We start from the raw sequence: 17,397 nt of genomic DNA on the forward strand, positions 1-17,397 counted from the left end.
AATGTCAATGAAAAATTCATTTGTTTCTGGTGTGAGAATAAGGTCAGTCAGACCTGCTTGTATGCATTTGTCTATGTTTACAAAGAAATCATAAATTGTTATTCTGTATTTGAGGAATGGTGCTGCTCCTTTAGTAGAGTAGTGTGATATAAAATAAAAAAGGATTCTGTCAAGAGTTAGTAGACAATCACTCCACTGAAGATAGAAGATAGTCGAATGCCCTTTCACATGCTAACCCCTTAGTGAAGAATACTGGCACAAGGAATGAAGTCCATGCCACAAAAACTGTCAAAAAATAGATGGTATCGGAATTATGGTCATTTTAAAAGTGCAAGTACGACACAGCCAGAAAAGTCAATCATAAGTTTGAAGTTCTTCAACCATTGCTAATATGACAACAGACAATATCAAGAACAAATATGAATTATAACAAGAAAAAAAATCACACCTTATAATTATGAGTAGTGCAGTGGAACTATACTACACAAGGGTGCACAACTTTAAAATGCAAATTTGTTGCACTGTGATTCAAACATCACAAAAGTGGTACTACCATCGTTAAAAAGTATGCTGACCAGTTTTAAAACTGTAAGAAGGCTTATCAAGAGAATAATGAAGAAATAGAGCTTAACTACATGTTAAATAATGAGATGCTAAGCAAATGACAATCAAACATTCATACAAATGAAATGAGAATTATATAGCTGGTTCACAATCAACTGTGTTCGGATATAAATATTTCCACACTACCTAATATTCTGGATGTTACAAAAGCAATTTATTGTCCTAAACTAATGAGTTTAGCAGCCAATGACCACATCCATACTACGCAACGACAGCAGCAGCCGATGACCACATCGACACTACGCGACTGTAGCAGCAGCTGACAACATCCCCACTATGTGATGGCAGCAGCAGCAGCTAACAAAATCAACTAGATACAAATTCATCTGACATGGCTTATACTCAGTGGGTGAATTTTTATTTATACTGCAAAGTGCAGTGATTTTATTGCAGTAATTTTTGTTGTTGCCCGGAAAGGCATTTGTGTAAAATATGATATAGAAATTTCAAAACGGGAACGTAATAACTACAATTCAACCACAATTTTTGTCTCAACAGTAGGCGAGGTGTAGACACAACCGATAAACAATTCACTTCTGGATTCTAGACATATAAATATGCAATCGGTACTAGAGCAGTTTACTTTAATGAATATCAGATTTATGGAAACAGACAATAATTTTAAGAAAATCAAGAACAGAGTAGATAACATGGATAAGGAACTAAATGACTTCACTTCTCAATTTAATGGCAGAATGGACAGGTTGAAAAAATGATTAGATTTAGGATTCAGTCACATTGCTAACAAGAGATGTTGTCGACCTGGTAACGACGAGTAAGAAGGTGGGACAAGAATTAACAAGAGAGGACGTAGACCTGGTAACAACAGGTAAGAAGGTAAGTAATGGTTGTGATTTTGATACATTATTATATAAAGGAGTAAATCACAAGTTTCTGAAATTTACACCATCAGTTTTATTTTTATTTTTCCAATTTAAGATATGTTACCAGAAACAAGGATAGATTACAAGCAAATAAAATTTGTCATAAGCCACATGTGGGGTGATGCTGTACAATCGGGAATGCCACAATTGGAAAACTTTAGAACTTGCCATGATTTTGAAATTACTTTCAAATCAAAATGCTGGAGCAAGGGGGCACAAAAAAAGTTATGCCTTGAACTGTTATGTTCGTAACTATACAATAATAACTCTTGGAAAGGATACAGGAATTTCGTTGAGTAACGTATTATTAAGGCTAAGTACTTAGATGACCCCATAAGAGAGGAACATTTGTTAGAAGTAGTTATCAGTTGCCTCCCTCAGAGAGTAAGGGACAAACCTTTGGGCAAATATTTGAACCATGTTTATTAGAATATTTACAATAGATAGACACCATTGAGAGACTATTGGAGAGAAGGCAATCAAATAATAACAGCAACAATAGTCATCAATGCAACATGATGAATCGGCATTACAACAGAGAACAATGGGGAACAAGAGAAAATAATGTGAGTATCGTGTACAGAGGATACAGTGGTCAAGATGATAACAGAGCAGGAAAAAGGTACAGAAATAGTAACAATGTTACAGAACACCAAGGTACAATAATTAGCAACAATATTGCTAGTTCAGTAAGCTATGACAATGGAAACACATTAACAAACAATCTCTTAGAAGAAAGAATACAACCCGTTAACATTTAGGAGCCGATAACCGTAAAAATACGGGGACACCTGACCAGCCCGAAAATCTGACGCCCGTAATTTTACAGGTGCATGTGCTCGATCTTCCCCTTCCTTCCTTTAAGTGATCGTAGAGCTCCCAATGGTCTGAGAGGCACGGCAGAGGCTATAGTTGAAGTATTTGATGCCAGATGGTGTGGGCATGCTGGTCAAGGGAGAACCACTCCTTTTTTTTGTGAGGCTTTGTGAGCAGGAATATTCTGCTATGTGCGTGCTCAGCTGTGTCGTCATGGGGAAGCGTGGTTTGACGAATGATGAAATCGCTTGTGAGTTACAGCACGAGTTTGAAGAAAGTGATGATTTTTCAGAGGATGATGATTTGCTTGATTCTGATCATGACATAGACTATATTCAAGAAGAAGATTCTGAGTGTTCAGGTAATGATTGCAGATAAAAAAATACGCAATATTTTTATTCAGATTTCAATTGAAAGAGCTTTCAATATGTAACTACTGTAGTAAGTGATTTTATTAGCAAATACTACTTTTATGGTAGATTCAGATGAGGAGAGCGAGAGTCCAAGTTCTTCAGAAGTGTGTATTGCCTTTGTTCTTGCTGATACCACACCTGAAGGGCGTGGGCAACCACGGGTGAGTGCAAGACCGAGAATTTCGCACCGTACCAATTCTGAGGAAGGCTGGACGACTACTGACCTTGTGCCAAATATCTATCCATTCTCAGGACACTCTGGAAAGTGCAACATTATCAGTTTAGACCAGAACAGCACACCTCTAGACTTCTTTTTGTTTTTACTTACAGACAGTATGGTGAATCATATAATGCAGCAAACTAATCTGTATGTACAACAAAGCATAAGGAAATTATGAAGCCAGATTCCCTTTTCCCTACCTGCTCGCTATCAAAGTGGAAAGGAGTTACTCTCAAAGAAATGAGAAAGTTTCTGCCAATTGTAGTCCGTATGTGTGTAAGTGAGAGATCCCATATATGAGAGCACTGGTCCAAGAATCCAGTTGTGTCATGTAATTTCTGTCCAAACATCCTGAGCCATGACAGGTTTCTTTCTATTTTGAAAAACTTTCACATAAGTGACAATACAGTTGCTGAGAAAAAAGTAGAAGCTGGCTATGACCCACTGCACAAGGTGAGACCCCTCCTGGATATGGTGTCTGCTAATTTCCAGCAAACATATACACCCTCTCAGAACATGACAATTGATGAAGGCATGTGCAAATTTAGTGGCCATGTGTATTTCAAGCAGTACATGCCACAGAAGCCAAATAAATATGGTATAAAACTGTACATGTTGTCAGTGTCAGAGACGGGTTATGTGTGGAATTTTTCTGTTTATGCAAGTGAGAGGTCTGACACAGTGACACTCGTAAAGACATTGCTTGGGGGTTACACTTTGTTTACAGACAGATTCTACACCAGTCCAGTCCTTGCTTCAGAACTGGAAGCTGCAAAAACTGCTCTTATGGGAACTACAAGAAGATCTAGACAGAGATTACCTTCTGCTATAAAAGATCTGAAACTTCAGTGATGTGAACTAATTTTTAGGAATAAAAGAAATATCTTGGCATTTTGTTGGAAGGACAAAAGAAATGTGCCCATGGTAAGTACAAGGCACACTGCTGAGATTGTGACGCATATTGTAAGAGAGCCAGAGAGAAGTCAAACCCAGCCTGTGTGGTGGACTATAATAAAAACAAGTTGGGTGTTGACTTATCAGACCAACGACTATCATACGGGGCTTTTGAGCATCGAACTGTGAAGTGGTGGAGAAAATTGTCATTCCACATAATACTGATGGTGATAATAAATTCAAGAGGACTGTACAACAAGGTAACTGGAAAATGCCTCACATCACAGTTTATGACAACTATCTGTGTAAGACTTGCAGACAGCAGAGATCTTGAACCACAACCTGGTACATCACGACTCTCCAGACTATCAACTTGAAACCATTTTCTGGAAAAAATTGAGACACAAATAGGCAAGAAACAGAAGCAAAAACAATGTGTAGTGTGTTCTCTGAGAGGCAAAAAGCTTACTGGCAAAATGTGGCGCAAAGACACAAGCTACCTGTGTAGTGAATGCAAAGTGGCATTGTGCAAACTACCGTGTTCCAAAATTTATCATACAAAGACCAAAATTGCATCTTAAAATAAAGCCAAAGGAGGTTACTGTATATAAAACAAGTGGTATAAATAAGTATTAAAATTATTGTTTAAAGTAATGTAATTTTTCTTCTGAGCAATAAGTGCATATATCCTTGACCAATTTTTCTTCTTTTACCACATGGAATGAACACTTGCAAATGCTAAATCAATTTTTCAGTAGACTAAGATCAGAAAGAATTACAAATAAACTATCAAAATTACAATTTTTTAGGAATACATGAAATTCTTGGGACACATGGTGAGTACAACAGGAATCAAACCAGACTCACAAATGCTACACGCTATTAAACTTTGTCCAGGACCTTCAAACAGAAAACAACTAAAGTCATATTTAACAGTGCTGAGTGCACCATACTTATGGAAATTAATGAAAGCAAACATATCTTGGAGCTGTGATGAACATTGTACTGAAGAGTTTAACAATATAAAGCTTAGAAATTTCACGTAACTATTTCACCCAGACATTAACATTCCACCTATCAGCAGATGCATCTGACTATGGTCTGCGATGCTGCATATTTCAGGAACATGTTGTGCGACAGACAGTAGAGCATAGGCCAATAGCTTTCACAAGTAGAATGCTCATGAACCATGAAAGGAATTATACTATCACAGAAAAAGAGGTAGTATCTGTAGTGTAGGCTTTCAGAAATTTAAATACTTATTGGCAGACAATGAAACTATAATACATAGTGACCATAATGCAACAATCTTTCTACCAGAAAGCATACTTTTACACAGTAGACTCACTAGATGGGCTCTCTTTTCGCAGGAATTTAAGTTTTCTATTAGGCATGTAAAAGGAAAAGAAGTACCAGACGCCTTATCAAGATTACCTGTTGGCTTACAATCAAGCCAGGATGTAAACGGTGGAGGAACATTTGCTAAATATTTCTTGAAAATTAATAAGTACAAAAAGATATTCAAATGCTTAGCTGTATGTTAACAACTTTACAGCAGCAAGATAGTAGTTTAATAGATACACTCAAAGTATGCAGAAAAGCAGCTCAGACCAAGATGAAAATTGGAAGACACACACAGGAATTTGTTTCAGAAAAACAACAAAATGGGTAAATGGTTACTATGCATCCCTGGAGACATCATAGAATTACTTACTTGGTATGTAGACTTAGGTTATGCACACTTTGGACCAAAGAAATGTATCATGCATATGCTTTAAAAACATGAATGACAGATAAAGAAAATATTGCACTCCTGTGAAATATGCCAAAAGGTAAAAATAAATACTTCAGAAGTACACACATTAGAGTATCCCATTATTCCAGGAGAAATTTGGGAGTTAGTGGTATCAGATTTCTTTGCACAGTGCCTAAAATCCAGGGAGGAATAGGATACATCTCGGTCATTTTAGAATGTTGGTCAGAGTTGCTGAAGTTGTACCCTCTAAGAAATGCTACAACCAATAGCATAGTAAATAAATTATAAGATCACTATTTTAAACAAGTCAATAAACCTAAGAACCTGTTAATGGACTGTACAAACCAGTTTACATCCAAGAACTTCCAAAAGCTTTTAGCATGGGAGAATGTAAACCATACTTTGATTTTGCACTACCATTGCAAAGTAATCAGCCAAAAAAGGTCATGTGTGAACTGGGATGTTTGTTATGAACTTACTGTGCGATTAAACACTCAAAAGTGGACAGAACTAGTAAGTGAAATGGAATTAGTTTTGAATGAATGGCCACACTCAGTCACTAAGGTGTCACCAGTAGAAGTAATAGGGCAACAAGTAGAAGGGAAACCCTTCTTGAAGTGGGTTAAGTGGCCAGAAGAAAAGTCTGCCCCCTCCCCCAGTCAATTTCAACAAAATATATTAAAGAAGAGATGCCTAGGGAAGATGAAAAACAGAAAAAAGAGATGGGAAAAAGGCACCCCTATATTGTAGAGAGTGGGAGATGTAGTCTTGGTTAAAAGTCACAAGAGAAGTGACAAGTGTGGAAAGACAATGAGCAAGTTTTACCCACTGTATAAGGGGCCATTCATAATAACTATGATACCACACGCAACTGCAGTAAATTTAACTGACTTGACAACTGGCAAATAAAAGGGCCTGTATAATACCCTGGATTTATGACCATTCATGTGAAATTAAAAGGCAATTAAATATTAGTCCTTTTTTTTCAAAATTGTAAGGTGTAACAAGCTTATTAGGCAGTTTCTGATAAATTAAGTAATTCAGAAATAGCATGTAGTTAGTGCTCAACAGAGATGATATAATAATGGTAACCAATTGCTAATAACAGTGGGGTAGAGATAAGGCTAATGTATGCTAGCACTGTTATGGTATTAATAAAATGATGTTGTTGTTCTATATACCCTCACTCAGGGATGGTGAGAGGAAGGTGACTATGTTATGAGCAGTGATGTTGAGGATGTCAAGACTGAACTTGACACAAGGTATTAAGTTGGGCAGTAAACCCTTCAAGAAAAACAAAACCAATTTTTTAAGGGTTTCCACACCGATAAAGGTATTTGATATCACAGCATGTATAGGGTGAGTTAAGTAGCAGCACAAGATGAGGAGTTTGTTCTGGATTATGAAGTTGTTGTGCATGCTTTAATTATGTCAAGGGTGTACATTATAATGAAAGAGATGTAGAATGTCAACACCAGTATTAATACTAATAGCATTATGATTGAGCAGAAATTAAACCTTCCCTCATTTCCTTCACTTATAACCATGTTACAAGTCACTAAATATTATTTCTGACTCAGAGGAGTTCTATCAGGAATGGATTATGGGAAATTACATTCACATGACATAAATTGTTTATAACATGTTATTGCCTTTTGCATAAGACATTTTATTTGGTTTTGCATATGATTGTAGTAGATTTTATAATGAAAACTAAGCCTTATAATGACACTCCAAAAAGCATTATATGAGTCTTTGCATGCAAATACAAACTGAGATCCTTGGGTTCTAATATTTGTTTAATGGGTTTACTAATGATAATTGTCATGACTGGTGTACTATGCAACTGAAGTATTTTAAATGATGCATCGACTATCACCTTAGATTGTAAAGGTACAAATGTTTCAGACCACAACTACAGCAGTTTGTTACTCCTGTAATGCATAAAAAAGTAAAATAAATAAATAAAATATTGACTTATCATCTTTGAAAACAAATTTAAAACAGTTAAAAGAGGAGTCCAACATGTTCATAACTTGGTTTATTGTTTTACAATATTGTAAAAGTATTTCTCTTTTATGTATGTTTGTCTGGTTTTCTTTCTTTACTTCCTTTCATGCTTCTTCATTTTCATTTACAAGTGGTGGCATATGTAAGTGTATAATATCTCCCTTACATATGTTGATTTTTTATCAATGTTGTGTAGCTTCAAATAAATGAACAAGCTGAGAATTAGAGTGTTTCTTGTTACGGAGATAATTAACTTTATTTCATTTTTAGAACTGTTTCATTTTCGTAGTCTGTGGTGGTTGTATTCTTTTGTGAGGTACTCCTTTTGAGACACATGTAGCACTAAGAGCAGTCAGGCTGCCCGTGATGTCATCGCAAATAGCAACAAAGAGATCTGCAGCTGTGTGCAACCCCCAAGGAATACCGAAAATTGGAATCTAGAACTGACAAGAATGTCAATGAAAAATTCAATTGTTTCTGGAGTGGGAATGAGAGTCCTCAGTCCTGCTTGTCTCTATTCGTCTATGTTTATGAAGAAATAATAAATTGTTATTCTGTATTTGAGGAATGGTGCTACTCATTTAGTAAAGTAGTGTGATACAAAACAAAAAAAGATTTTGTTGAGAGTCAGTTGATGTTTGCTCCACTGAAGATGCAAAATAGTCTAAGATCCTCAGAAGGACGGCCAATCACTATTAATACTGTGAATATTTGCAGTCATTCTTCTTTAGTTGCTACTTCAGTTATGTTTATCTTGATTAGAAACAAAATTTGCAACTGCATAAACGAAATTTTTCTTATCTACAATGACAAACACAATCACTGAATTATTGCTGAGCAGAATAATTAATTTTGTATACAGGATGTTTACATGGTGGTGGAACAAACATTCAGAGATGATGTAGAAATATGAAACTAGCAAAAGAAGATAGTAAGTCAATTTTCAGAAATATCTCTCTTAAGAGAAATAAGTTAAATATAGCTGCCCGTGTGTGGTAACAAGAATAACAGTTAATAAATTCACATATACCAATAACTAGGTGAAAACATATTTCGATATATACATGTGATGTAAGAGAGTGTCTTGTTTTCTCACCAAATGGCTATGTCTTTTCACTATGGCTCTTACTGAAATTTGGATTATTCCTCATATTAAGAATATGGAAAGCCTGGATATGCTGCACAGTAGTTGACTGGAAAGGGTTCGAGTGCCACATGCATCTATGATAAGAGTTATTACTTGTAGTGCACAAAGAAGTTGTTTTCTTCCCCACTGTTTTCAGAACATCTAAAAGTGGTTGTCGCTTGGATATCACATTGCCTTTAAATGGATGCTCCTTGGGTATTTGCATTTGACAGTAGTTTCCATAATATTTCTGTGCCCTTATCCTGATGTTCCCTTCGGTGCATGGCAACAGATCTGGAACATTAAATTAGTGTAGGAAGTGTTCTCACCCACTTTGTATCCTTTATGTCAGTGTCTTTTTCATCAGTGGTGCAGTTATGTAACTTATTCTTAAGAGGATTGAAAATGTGTATGCTGTGGAAAATAGGCTGCTTTTAATCAGCTGACACAGGTACAAAAAGCGACTGGCTGCAGTTTTGACTCAAGTCAAACACTATGGTATAACAGTCACTACGTCCATGTCCTGTTGCCACCATTACATTTTTTACTTATGAAGTGACCTGGTAGGCAACAATCCCATAAACATCCTTTCCAAATGCTGGAATGTCACATAAACACTTTCACTTTTATTGAAACTGGCATAATATTCATCTTAACATCAGGAAAGCAGATGCTTCTTTCAGTTACTTGCTTTGTCTTCAGAAGATGGTTTCACCCTTTCCCTATCAATACATATTCGTTTCCCAGTCTTAATATTAGTTTGGCCATTGTCTTGTGCTCATGACTATTCTTAACTGCTTATGCTGGATGTTCATGAGATTTTAGTACCGAACAAGTACACCAACTGGTATCATCAGGGCAGGAACTCATAAGCCAATATGGTCTTCTCTTGACTGAAGTAACCAGTTTTGTAGTCAGAAGCAGATGGCATTTGAACTTTATGAGCTGCCTCAGTTGCAATATCTTCAGTGTGAACTTAACAGAGTGCTGAGAATGGAATAGTCATGGTGCTAAGTTTGTATGTACGACAGCAACTTTTTGTCATGGTCTGAGAGCAGTTCCACAAATTTGATTAAGCATATAATGTGCTTTCACAGGTGTTAATGTCTGCATTTGTTGCATGTGGTGAACAAATCTCAAGTATAGTAATTCTTCTTGTGCAGTTGATGTTTAAATTGGCTTATCTTACATCCTGAGCAAATTTTGGTTTGTTTCCCAGAGTACTTTGTATTTGCAACCCTGGAAAACTGCATTTATAGTGAAGTTTTGTATTTACCTGGGTTAATTCCCGTAGTCATCCATTTCAAGATATTTTAAACATAGCAAAAGTGACTTTGCCACCGTCTTGAGTGTTGATGAGGAGGACTACGTAATCTGCAAACACATACTCTTCTGATTCTTACTTCATTGATGGCTGAAGACTGAAGCTGTTAGTATGCTGAGCAACAGTAACTTATGGGAAGTTTTGAACATTTGATTGTGTTCTAAATTGAACTGACAGTATGTTGAGGGACCTCTTCTATTGGATTGTAATTTGATCCTCAAATGTGAGATTTGTGCTCTGAGAGTGTCAGAGTTTCTTTTTTGTATTATTTTGATACATTTATGTTTCCCTGTCATCGCTGAAAACTTGTACCATCAGGACTGAAACATGCAGTATTCACGAGTCTCACATTAGCATTATTGTCTCAGGTAAGAGTAGTTCTCACATCGTAGTACAGATATACTGTAAATACAACTATTACAAATATCAAATAAGGTGTACACAAAAGAATGCAACAATTATACCCTCTGCAACTTGCCCCTTACTGATAATGACTACAATAAACAAAGTTTTTACTCACTTTTGGTGCTTCAAAACAAGCTGGGCAATTTTCAGGTATTATGGGTAGGTTTCTGGATTCAGCAAACTGTCTCAAGGATTTCTCTCGCACATAAATGAATGGTCTGATAACTCTGAGATCACGTTCTCTGTAAATTATTGGAAACAACTAAATTAATGTTAAATGTGAGTAATGCACATATCAATAACTCTCAACAAATTTAATCCTAAAGAATAAAAACAGATTAGGACTGCAGAAATCCTGTTGTATTTTAAATATGTGCTACTGTAGATGTAGATGTAAAACCCACTCTGAAAATGAGAACTAAACACATGATCTCACTTGATATGTCAAGTAATACCAGCTATTAATTCATAACAATAAGGGAAATTCTTGGCTGGAAAAATATTTACAATAAGGGGAAGGCAATCACTCATCTATAGTGGATCAATGCATGGATCACTGTAACACATAACAGGAAACAGCATTCACACTAGCTTTGAAGCACTAGCTCTTTTTCCAGCAATAGTACACACACCCAACCAAACAGACTTTCCATGGCCACAGGAGTGTCCATTTGGTTGTGTGTGTGAATGTGTGCACTATTGATGGAAAAGAGCTAGTGTTCAAAAGCTAGCGTGATTGCCGTTTACTGTTATGTGTCACTCTGGTCCACACATCGATCTGCTATAGGTGACGATTGCCTTTGACTTATTTTACATACATTTTTAATTATCCATATAACATATATCAGCACCCTTAGTTTGCATACAGCTGTTGATTTAAGTATCCATATCACATATGATACATCAAAAATGTTCAAAAGTTGCACCAGAGCCAAAGAAATATGAAAGCTTTGTGCCGTGCAGCACAGAAATTGTAAAGAAAGCTTATCACAATTGAAGTTTTACAAAAAAGCTTATCTTTCTGCGGTTGTATGATGACTCACTTTGAAATGTTTAGTTCAGTCAGAATATTTATTTAGCTTGTCCCATATCCTTAAATATGTATACATTCATTCATCTGAAGATAGATGTAAACTGTTCTGAGAAAGCTTTCTTACAAAGTTTCAAGTACAGCCTTTAAATGATGACTAAAATATACTATCATGACAAAAAATAGCAGCACCTAAGCCGTCCTTATGATTTTATTTTATTTTGTCGCTACCAGTTTCAACACTTAATTGCATCATCTTCAGGCTGTTTTGAGGCGGTACAGGTTGATATGATCCCCATGCATAACGCATCAGTTGCCAGCATTACTGGATACACAGATAATGTGTCAGCACTCCAACCATCAATGATGGCACACCAATTAAAAGCTAATTTTGACAAGCCAAGATTACAGGACCAAATTTGCCAAATTCGTGTGAGTGCGGGCATGCGAATGTTTGTTTTGTTGTATTTTGTTTCGTATAGTGCCTTGTCAGTAGTCATAAGCAGTGCACAGAAGTCAGTCAACCTGAATAGCGTGCTGCACTTCCCGTTATTTTGTGGTTGTGCAGGAAGTTTCGTGTTCGCATTGTTGCATTACACAGTTCTATGAATTTTGTTATAATGGAAATGAATGACGCAAATGGAAGAAAGTGTTACAGTACTTTATCAGATTATCAAAAACAAGAATGTGAGACTGAAAAAGGCATTGATGGAAAACAGAGACAGACATTATCAACCTTTGTGCCACTCCTAAACTAACGGTGTTGGCGATTCAAAAGGATGCGGAGATGATGTTGAGGTTTCCTTAATTAATAGTTAACAGGATCAGGATTCTCAAAACTGAAATTTGTGTATTGCATTATTGGCCGGTAGACCCCACCTGGGATGTTCAGCCAACTGGTGCAAATTTTCATCTGATATCCCTTTGGCAACTTACACACTGATGATAATGAAGTGATGATGAGGACAGTACACAAATCCAGTTCCAAGCAGAGAAAACTCCAGCTGACTGGGAACTGAATGCAGGGCCCTGTAATTGAGAGTCAATAACAAGCAACACTAACCACTAAACCATGAACAGCTGACAGGATTCTCGGAGAGAAGGTATGTTGTTAGTTAGACAGTCCCGCTTATAACTGATTCAGGTTATTGTGATTTAGGTAATTAAGAATGACCCTCTCATGCAAAAGTCACTGCCATTTTTCAAAAGTATGCAGGTGTTGATAGGCAAGAAAAATACTGTTTAGAAGCATATGTAGCATCAGTGTTGCAGAAATGTCAATTAAGAGACAGGTGACAGTTAGTGTGGCGTTTGTACCGAGAAGGAATACACACAAAAGTGAAAATTATAGTATTAGAGCAAATGACAAGTGACTGTGATGAAGTCGTTCTGGAAGCTGCACATTTTTTTACAGCTAGATCAACAAGAAATGAGAAGCTTTTAGATTTTTATATTGATTTGTGGAGTGAAGAAAAGCACTTCAGCAGATTAGAGGCAAAAGAATCTGTCAATCGAGGACCTGAGCAAACACCGAAAAGGCTATTGTGGGACTGAAAATGTAATCAACCAATCCCTTCAAATATATTTGAGTGCATCTTAAATTATGGAGAAATTTCAAAAAGAGACTGGCTTGTTTGAGGCACTTTGTTTTCTGATTGTTTTTGTGACACACAGGTATCTCTTAAACCTGATTTGTACCAGGCTAAGGCTAGGGGGTTATCAAGAGATTGTAAAAAAGCTAACACAAAAAGTGAGTGAACATGAAAGCAAATGAGCACCACAAAACAGTGTACTTTGAATAGCACAAATTAGAAAAAGTGCTAAATAGTTGTTCAGCCATAGAAAATCTTTTAGACCGAAACTTTGTAAGAGAAGAGCAGTACTGGACCAAAGCGCTGCATTGTGTAATCAAAGTGACTCTTTTTCTTGTAGAAAGACACTTTGAGAGGTGACAGTGACTTAGTCATGGCAATTTTTGGGGTGTCTTAAGAGTTTTTGTCAAAGTTTGATGCACTTATGAAAGAGCATTTAAGAAAAAATTGTAATACTCCTTTTTTTTCACAGTAATAACTGCATCAGATAATTCACTGTGGGTAGGCACCAAAGATGTTACACCTAGCATACGAAAAGTGAACACTATCATTGCATTATCTCTGATTTTTATTGTCTTTGTTGTTGAATGTAATGTTAATGACTGATTTTGTTCTTACTCTGACAAGACAGAGGGCACTCATAATTGTGAATATTACATATTACAACTCAATAGTAAGAGTAAAAGTTGTATTCAAGGAAGAAATAAATTATGCTCATCTCTGATACATAATTATATAGACTTGAATGTAAATATTACTCTTTCTAGTCAGTCTAATTACTATAGAAAGTTTCAGCTACACTACGTCGACATACAGTTGGAGAGGCACTGAGGATATTGGTGAACAAACCTGCAAATAAACTTTTGATGGATTCAAGAGCACACAACAAGAAATCTGCCATAGTTCATTACCAACATATTACTACATGACAATACATGCACAAGGCAAGTTTTGTTTCAATGGATATTTCAATACACCATTTTAAAACAAAAACAAACAATGCTAATTGTGGTGTCACCGCCAGACACCACACTTGCTAGGTGGTAGCTTTAAATCGGCCGCGGTCCATTAGTATACGTCGGACCCGCGTGTCGCCACTGTCAGTAATTGCAGACCGAGCGCCGCCACACGGCAGGTCTATAGAGAGACGGACTAGCACTCGCCCCAGTTGTACGGACGACGTAGCTAGCGATGCACACTGTCGAAGCCTCGCTCATTTGCAGAGCAGATAGTTAGAATAGCCTTCAGCTAAGTCCATGGCTACGACCTAGCAAGGCGCAATTAGCATGTATCTACAGAGTCTCACTTGTATTGTCAAGAGTGATGTACAACAAGAATGGATTAAAGTTAAGTATTCCAGAAGCTACATACTTTTCTTTATAGCATTCATTACGTATCCTGTTTCAGACCTCTCTAGCCTGCGTGAGTTTAAGCGCGTGCCTTTCGGTTACCCGTCACTGTGGACTGGCTGTCTTGTCAGTTCACAACACTAATCTTGTCTATAAACCCACAAAATACAATAAGAATAACAATATAAGTTGAAGTGTAATACTGCATCATCCCTTTATGGACTATAGGAAACAAGATGGTATGTACAAATACATGTCATTCATTAATTTGTTAATTATTTACCAGAATTAAAAAGTGAGGTTGTAACTTTGACTGTGGAGGCACACACTCAACTAAAGGGCTTTCAGATGTATTTGAAATCATTTCAATGTGCCTTAATGTCCTCAATCTGGTACAAAGTAGGAAGCCGCAATAGATGTAGAAAACTGTCAGTATTAAGAGTTTAGTGGAAGAATTAAATAAACTGAGAAATCATTGGCATAGTATTTATTCAAACTTGCAATACCAGAAAATATTGAAATACTTTCCAAGTTGAATGTAATGGTTTGTGAGAGAGATAAATGTAAAGGCACAGAAAATGCTTTGTAAATGAAATACCAGAAGAAGATTTCAACCTGAGTCCAGAGGACAGTTTTAAACTAATGTTTTCAATGTTATTCCAGATAAAGTTGTAGAAAACTTAATTATGAGGTATGTTGCCATAGACAACATGATGGAAGCATTTGGTTTCTTGCAGACTACACAAGCCTAGGTGATTCTACACTATCAAAGCACATAGAAAACATGGCATCTTTGTACAGTGTATATGTTAATAAGCATGATGTGAAAGAAGATATTTTGTAGTTAAAGAAAAAAGACTCATGTAGCTAATTTCGGGTCTGAGCCAGTTCTGACTCTGTACTTCCTCAATGTTTGTCATAAGTGCAAATGTATTTCCATATGTACTAGCATTACAGATTTTCTGCACTTTGCCTGTTACTGTTGCCTAAGCAGTGTCATCATCCAGTGTTCTTGCAAGAGTTAAGAATTGTTTGAGAATCACATTGGGGCAATAGCAGTTTGTTGGATCAGTTATGATTGCAATAGAGTCATAGCTACCACACTCATTTCATTGTACTGGGATTACAAAAGTGTTCACATTTAAATAAGCTAGAAAGGAAGTATAATTTTGAAAAGTATCAAATTTATGTAAACTTTGAGCACTACAAAGTTTCTTAAAAATAGGTGTTCTTTGCTTTGTTTGCATTAAAGTTTTCTGACTTTACCTGAATACTCAAAGTTTAAAATAAAAAATTATTGGGTGGGCCTAAGAACACTTATCTGGGGTTCAAAATAATCCTAGCATCAGTCCTGGATGACATTGCAACTACCCTTCCATTCTCCTATATCGATATTAGAAATACATAACTTTTATTTTCAAGAATCACTATAATTTGATGAAAGAAGCTAAATGAGTTTTCTCTCAAGTACACTTATTCTTCCAAGCTACAATAGTTCACTTTGTTTATACTTGCTGTGACTTTGTTTATTCCCTACCTGTGTCCTACAGAAAAATTTACCCTAAAACATATTGAAAATACTGAAAATCTCCCAGATAGGACTGGTACTGCTATGGTCTTATTGGGTTTTGATTGATTGATTTCTTTATTAATCCATGTAACAATTTACATTGTGTGGATTTCGTCAGCAAAATCATATACAATACAATATACCTACAATTATACACATAAAATTTGTATTTACACACATTTTTGAGGTATCTTAAATTAGTTTTATATCCTTGTGTAATTTGTAATTTTCTTATAGTACTGTACAATTTTTGATTTCATATTATAATTATTTCCTCATGTATTACAATGCAGGCTATTTTAATTACACTACATGTTTTAATTCAGATAGTCCATTACTGCGTAATAACTTTTATTTAATAAAAAAAATTTTAGTTTTGTTTTGAACTGTCCGATTGTGTCAATATCTTTTATTTTTTGGGGTAATTTATTATATAATTTAACAGCATTGTACAACAAGCTCTGCTGAGTTTTAACTTTATTTTTCCTCTCTAGATGCAGATTGTATTGGTTTCTAGTTTCATAGCTGTGTACTAAAGAATTTTTCATATAGCAGTCAATATTTTTTTTTTTACATACATAACACTTTGAAAAATGTATTCACAGGGGACAGTTAGGATGTCCAGCTTTTGGAAATGTTCAAGGCAGTGAGCCCTACTGCCACTCTTGGTTATTATACGAATTGCTCTTTTCTGTAATTTGAAAAATATTTGAATATTTTTACTGTTGACTTCCCAAAATATTATTCCGTAGGTAATAACAGAGTGGATATAAGAAAAATATACAGATCTGACACATATAGTATCACAAACTGGAGTCAGAATTCTCAGAGCATAGCAATTGGCTGTTCAAGCAGCCTCTTATCAGAAACATTAAGATGTGTATCATACAATGTATGACAACTGATTAAAGCATGATACACTGCCCTTTATGTGAGAGATGTGCGCGCGCGCACACACACACACACACACACACACACACACACACACACACACACACACAATGGGATGTTTACCTTATCCAGTAATGTGCCTTCATAGTACGCAGCCTCCCATTGTGAAACACAGACATGAGAAAACTCTCTGTAATGTCATCTAGATGCTGCCCAAGAGCAAGAACATTGTACCCATTCATACGAGCAGCAGCATACAGTCGACCACGTTTCATTCTGCTGCAAAAGCTGCACACTGATGTACATTTATCCAGCATGGCTGCCTGATCTAGTATTTCTGAAACAGCAAGAGAACCATGTAGCTGTGCTTGATATAATAAAACTGTGTACTTCTAAGCAAGAAAGGCAAATTATAAAAGTTGTCACAATAAGTAGGACTAACAGCTTATATGTCTAAGTAGTATATAATGGAAAATAGAGAACTATACAATAC

The 17,397-nt window shown here is 36.1% G+C and overlaps 1 protein-coding gene across 3 annotated transcripts in view; it reads right to left on the bottom strand.

Moving 5' to 3' along the window:
* Positions 1–17,397, bottom strand: part of LOC126199316 (uncharacterized) — a 96,900-nt gene that overhangs the window by 13,838 nt on the left and 65,665 nt on the right. For all 3 annotated transcript variants that reach the window (XM_049936157.1, XM_049936156.1, XM_049936155.1), the window contains 2 exons: positions 17,028–17,241; positions 10,588–10,714 (listed from right to left, as the gene is read on the bottom strand). In XM_049936157.1, coding sequence (XP_049792114.1) covers positions 10,588–10,714; positions 17,028–17,241 — 341 coding nt within the window. The remainder of the gene's footprint in view (positions 1–10,587; positions 10,715–17,027; positions 17,242–17,397) is intronic.

Source organism: Schistocerca nitens, chromosome 8 (genome assembly GCF_023898315.1).
Source record: "Schistocerca nitens isolate TAMUIC-IGC-003100 chromosome 8, iqSchNite1.1, whole genome shotgun sequence".
Classification (NCBI taxonomy): domain Eukaryota; kingdom Metazoa; phylum Arthropoda; class Insecta; order Orthoptera; family Acrididae; genus Schistocerca; species Schistocerca nitens.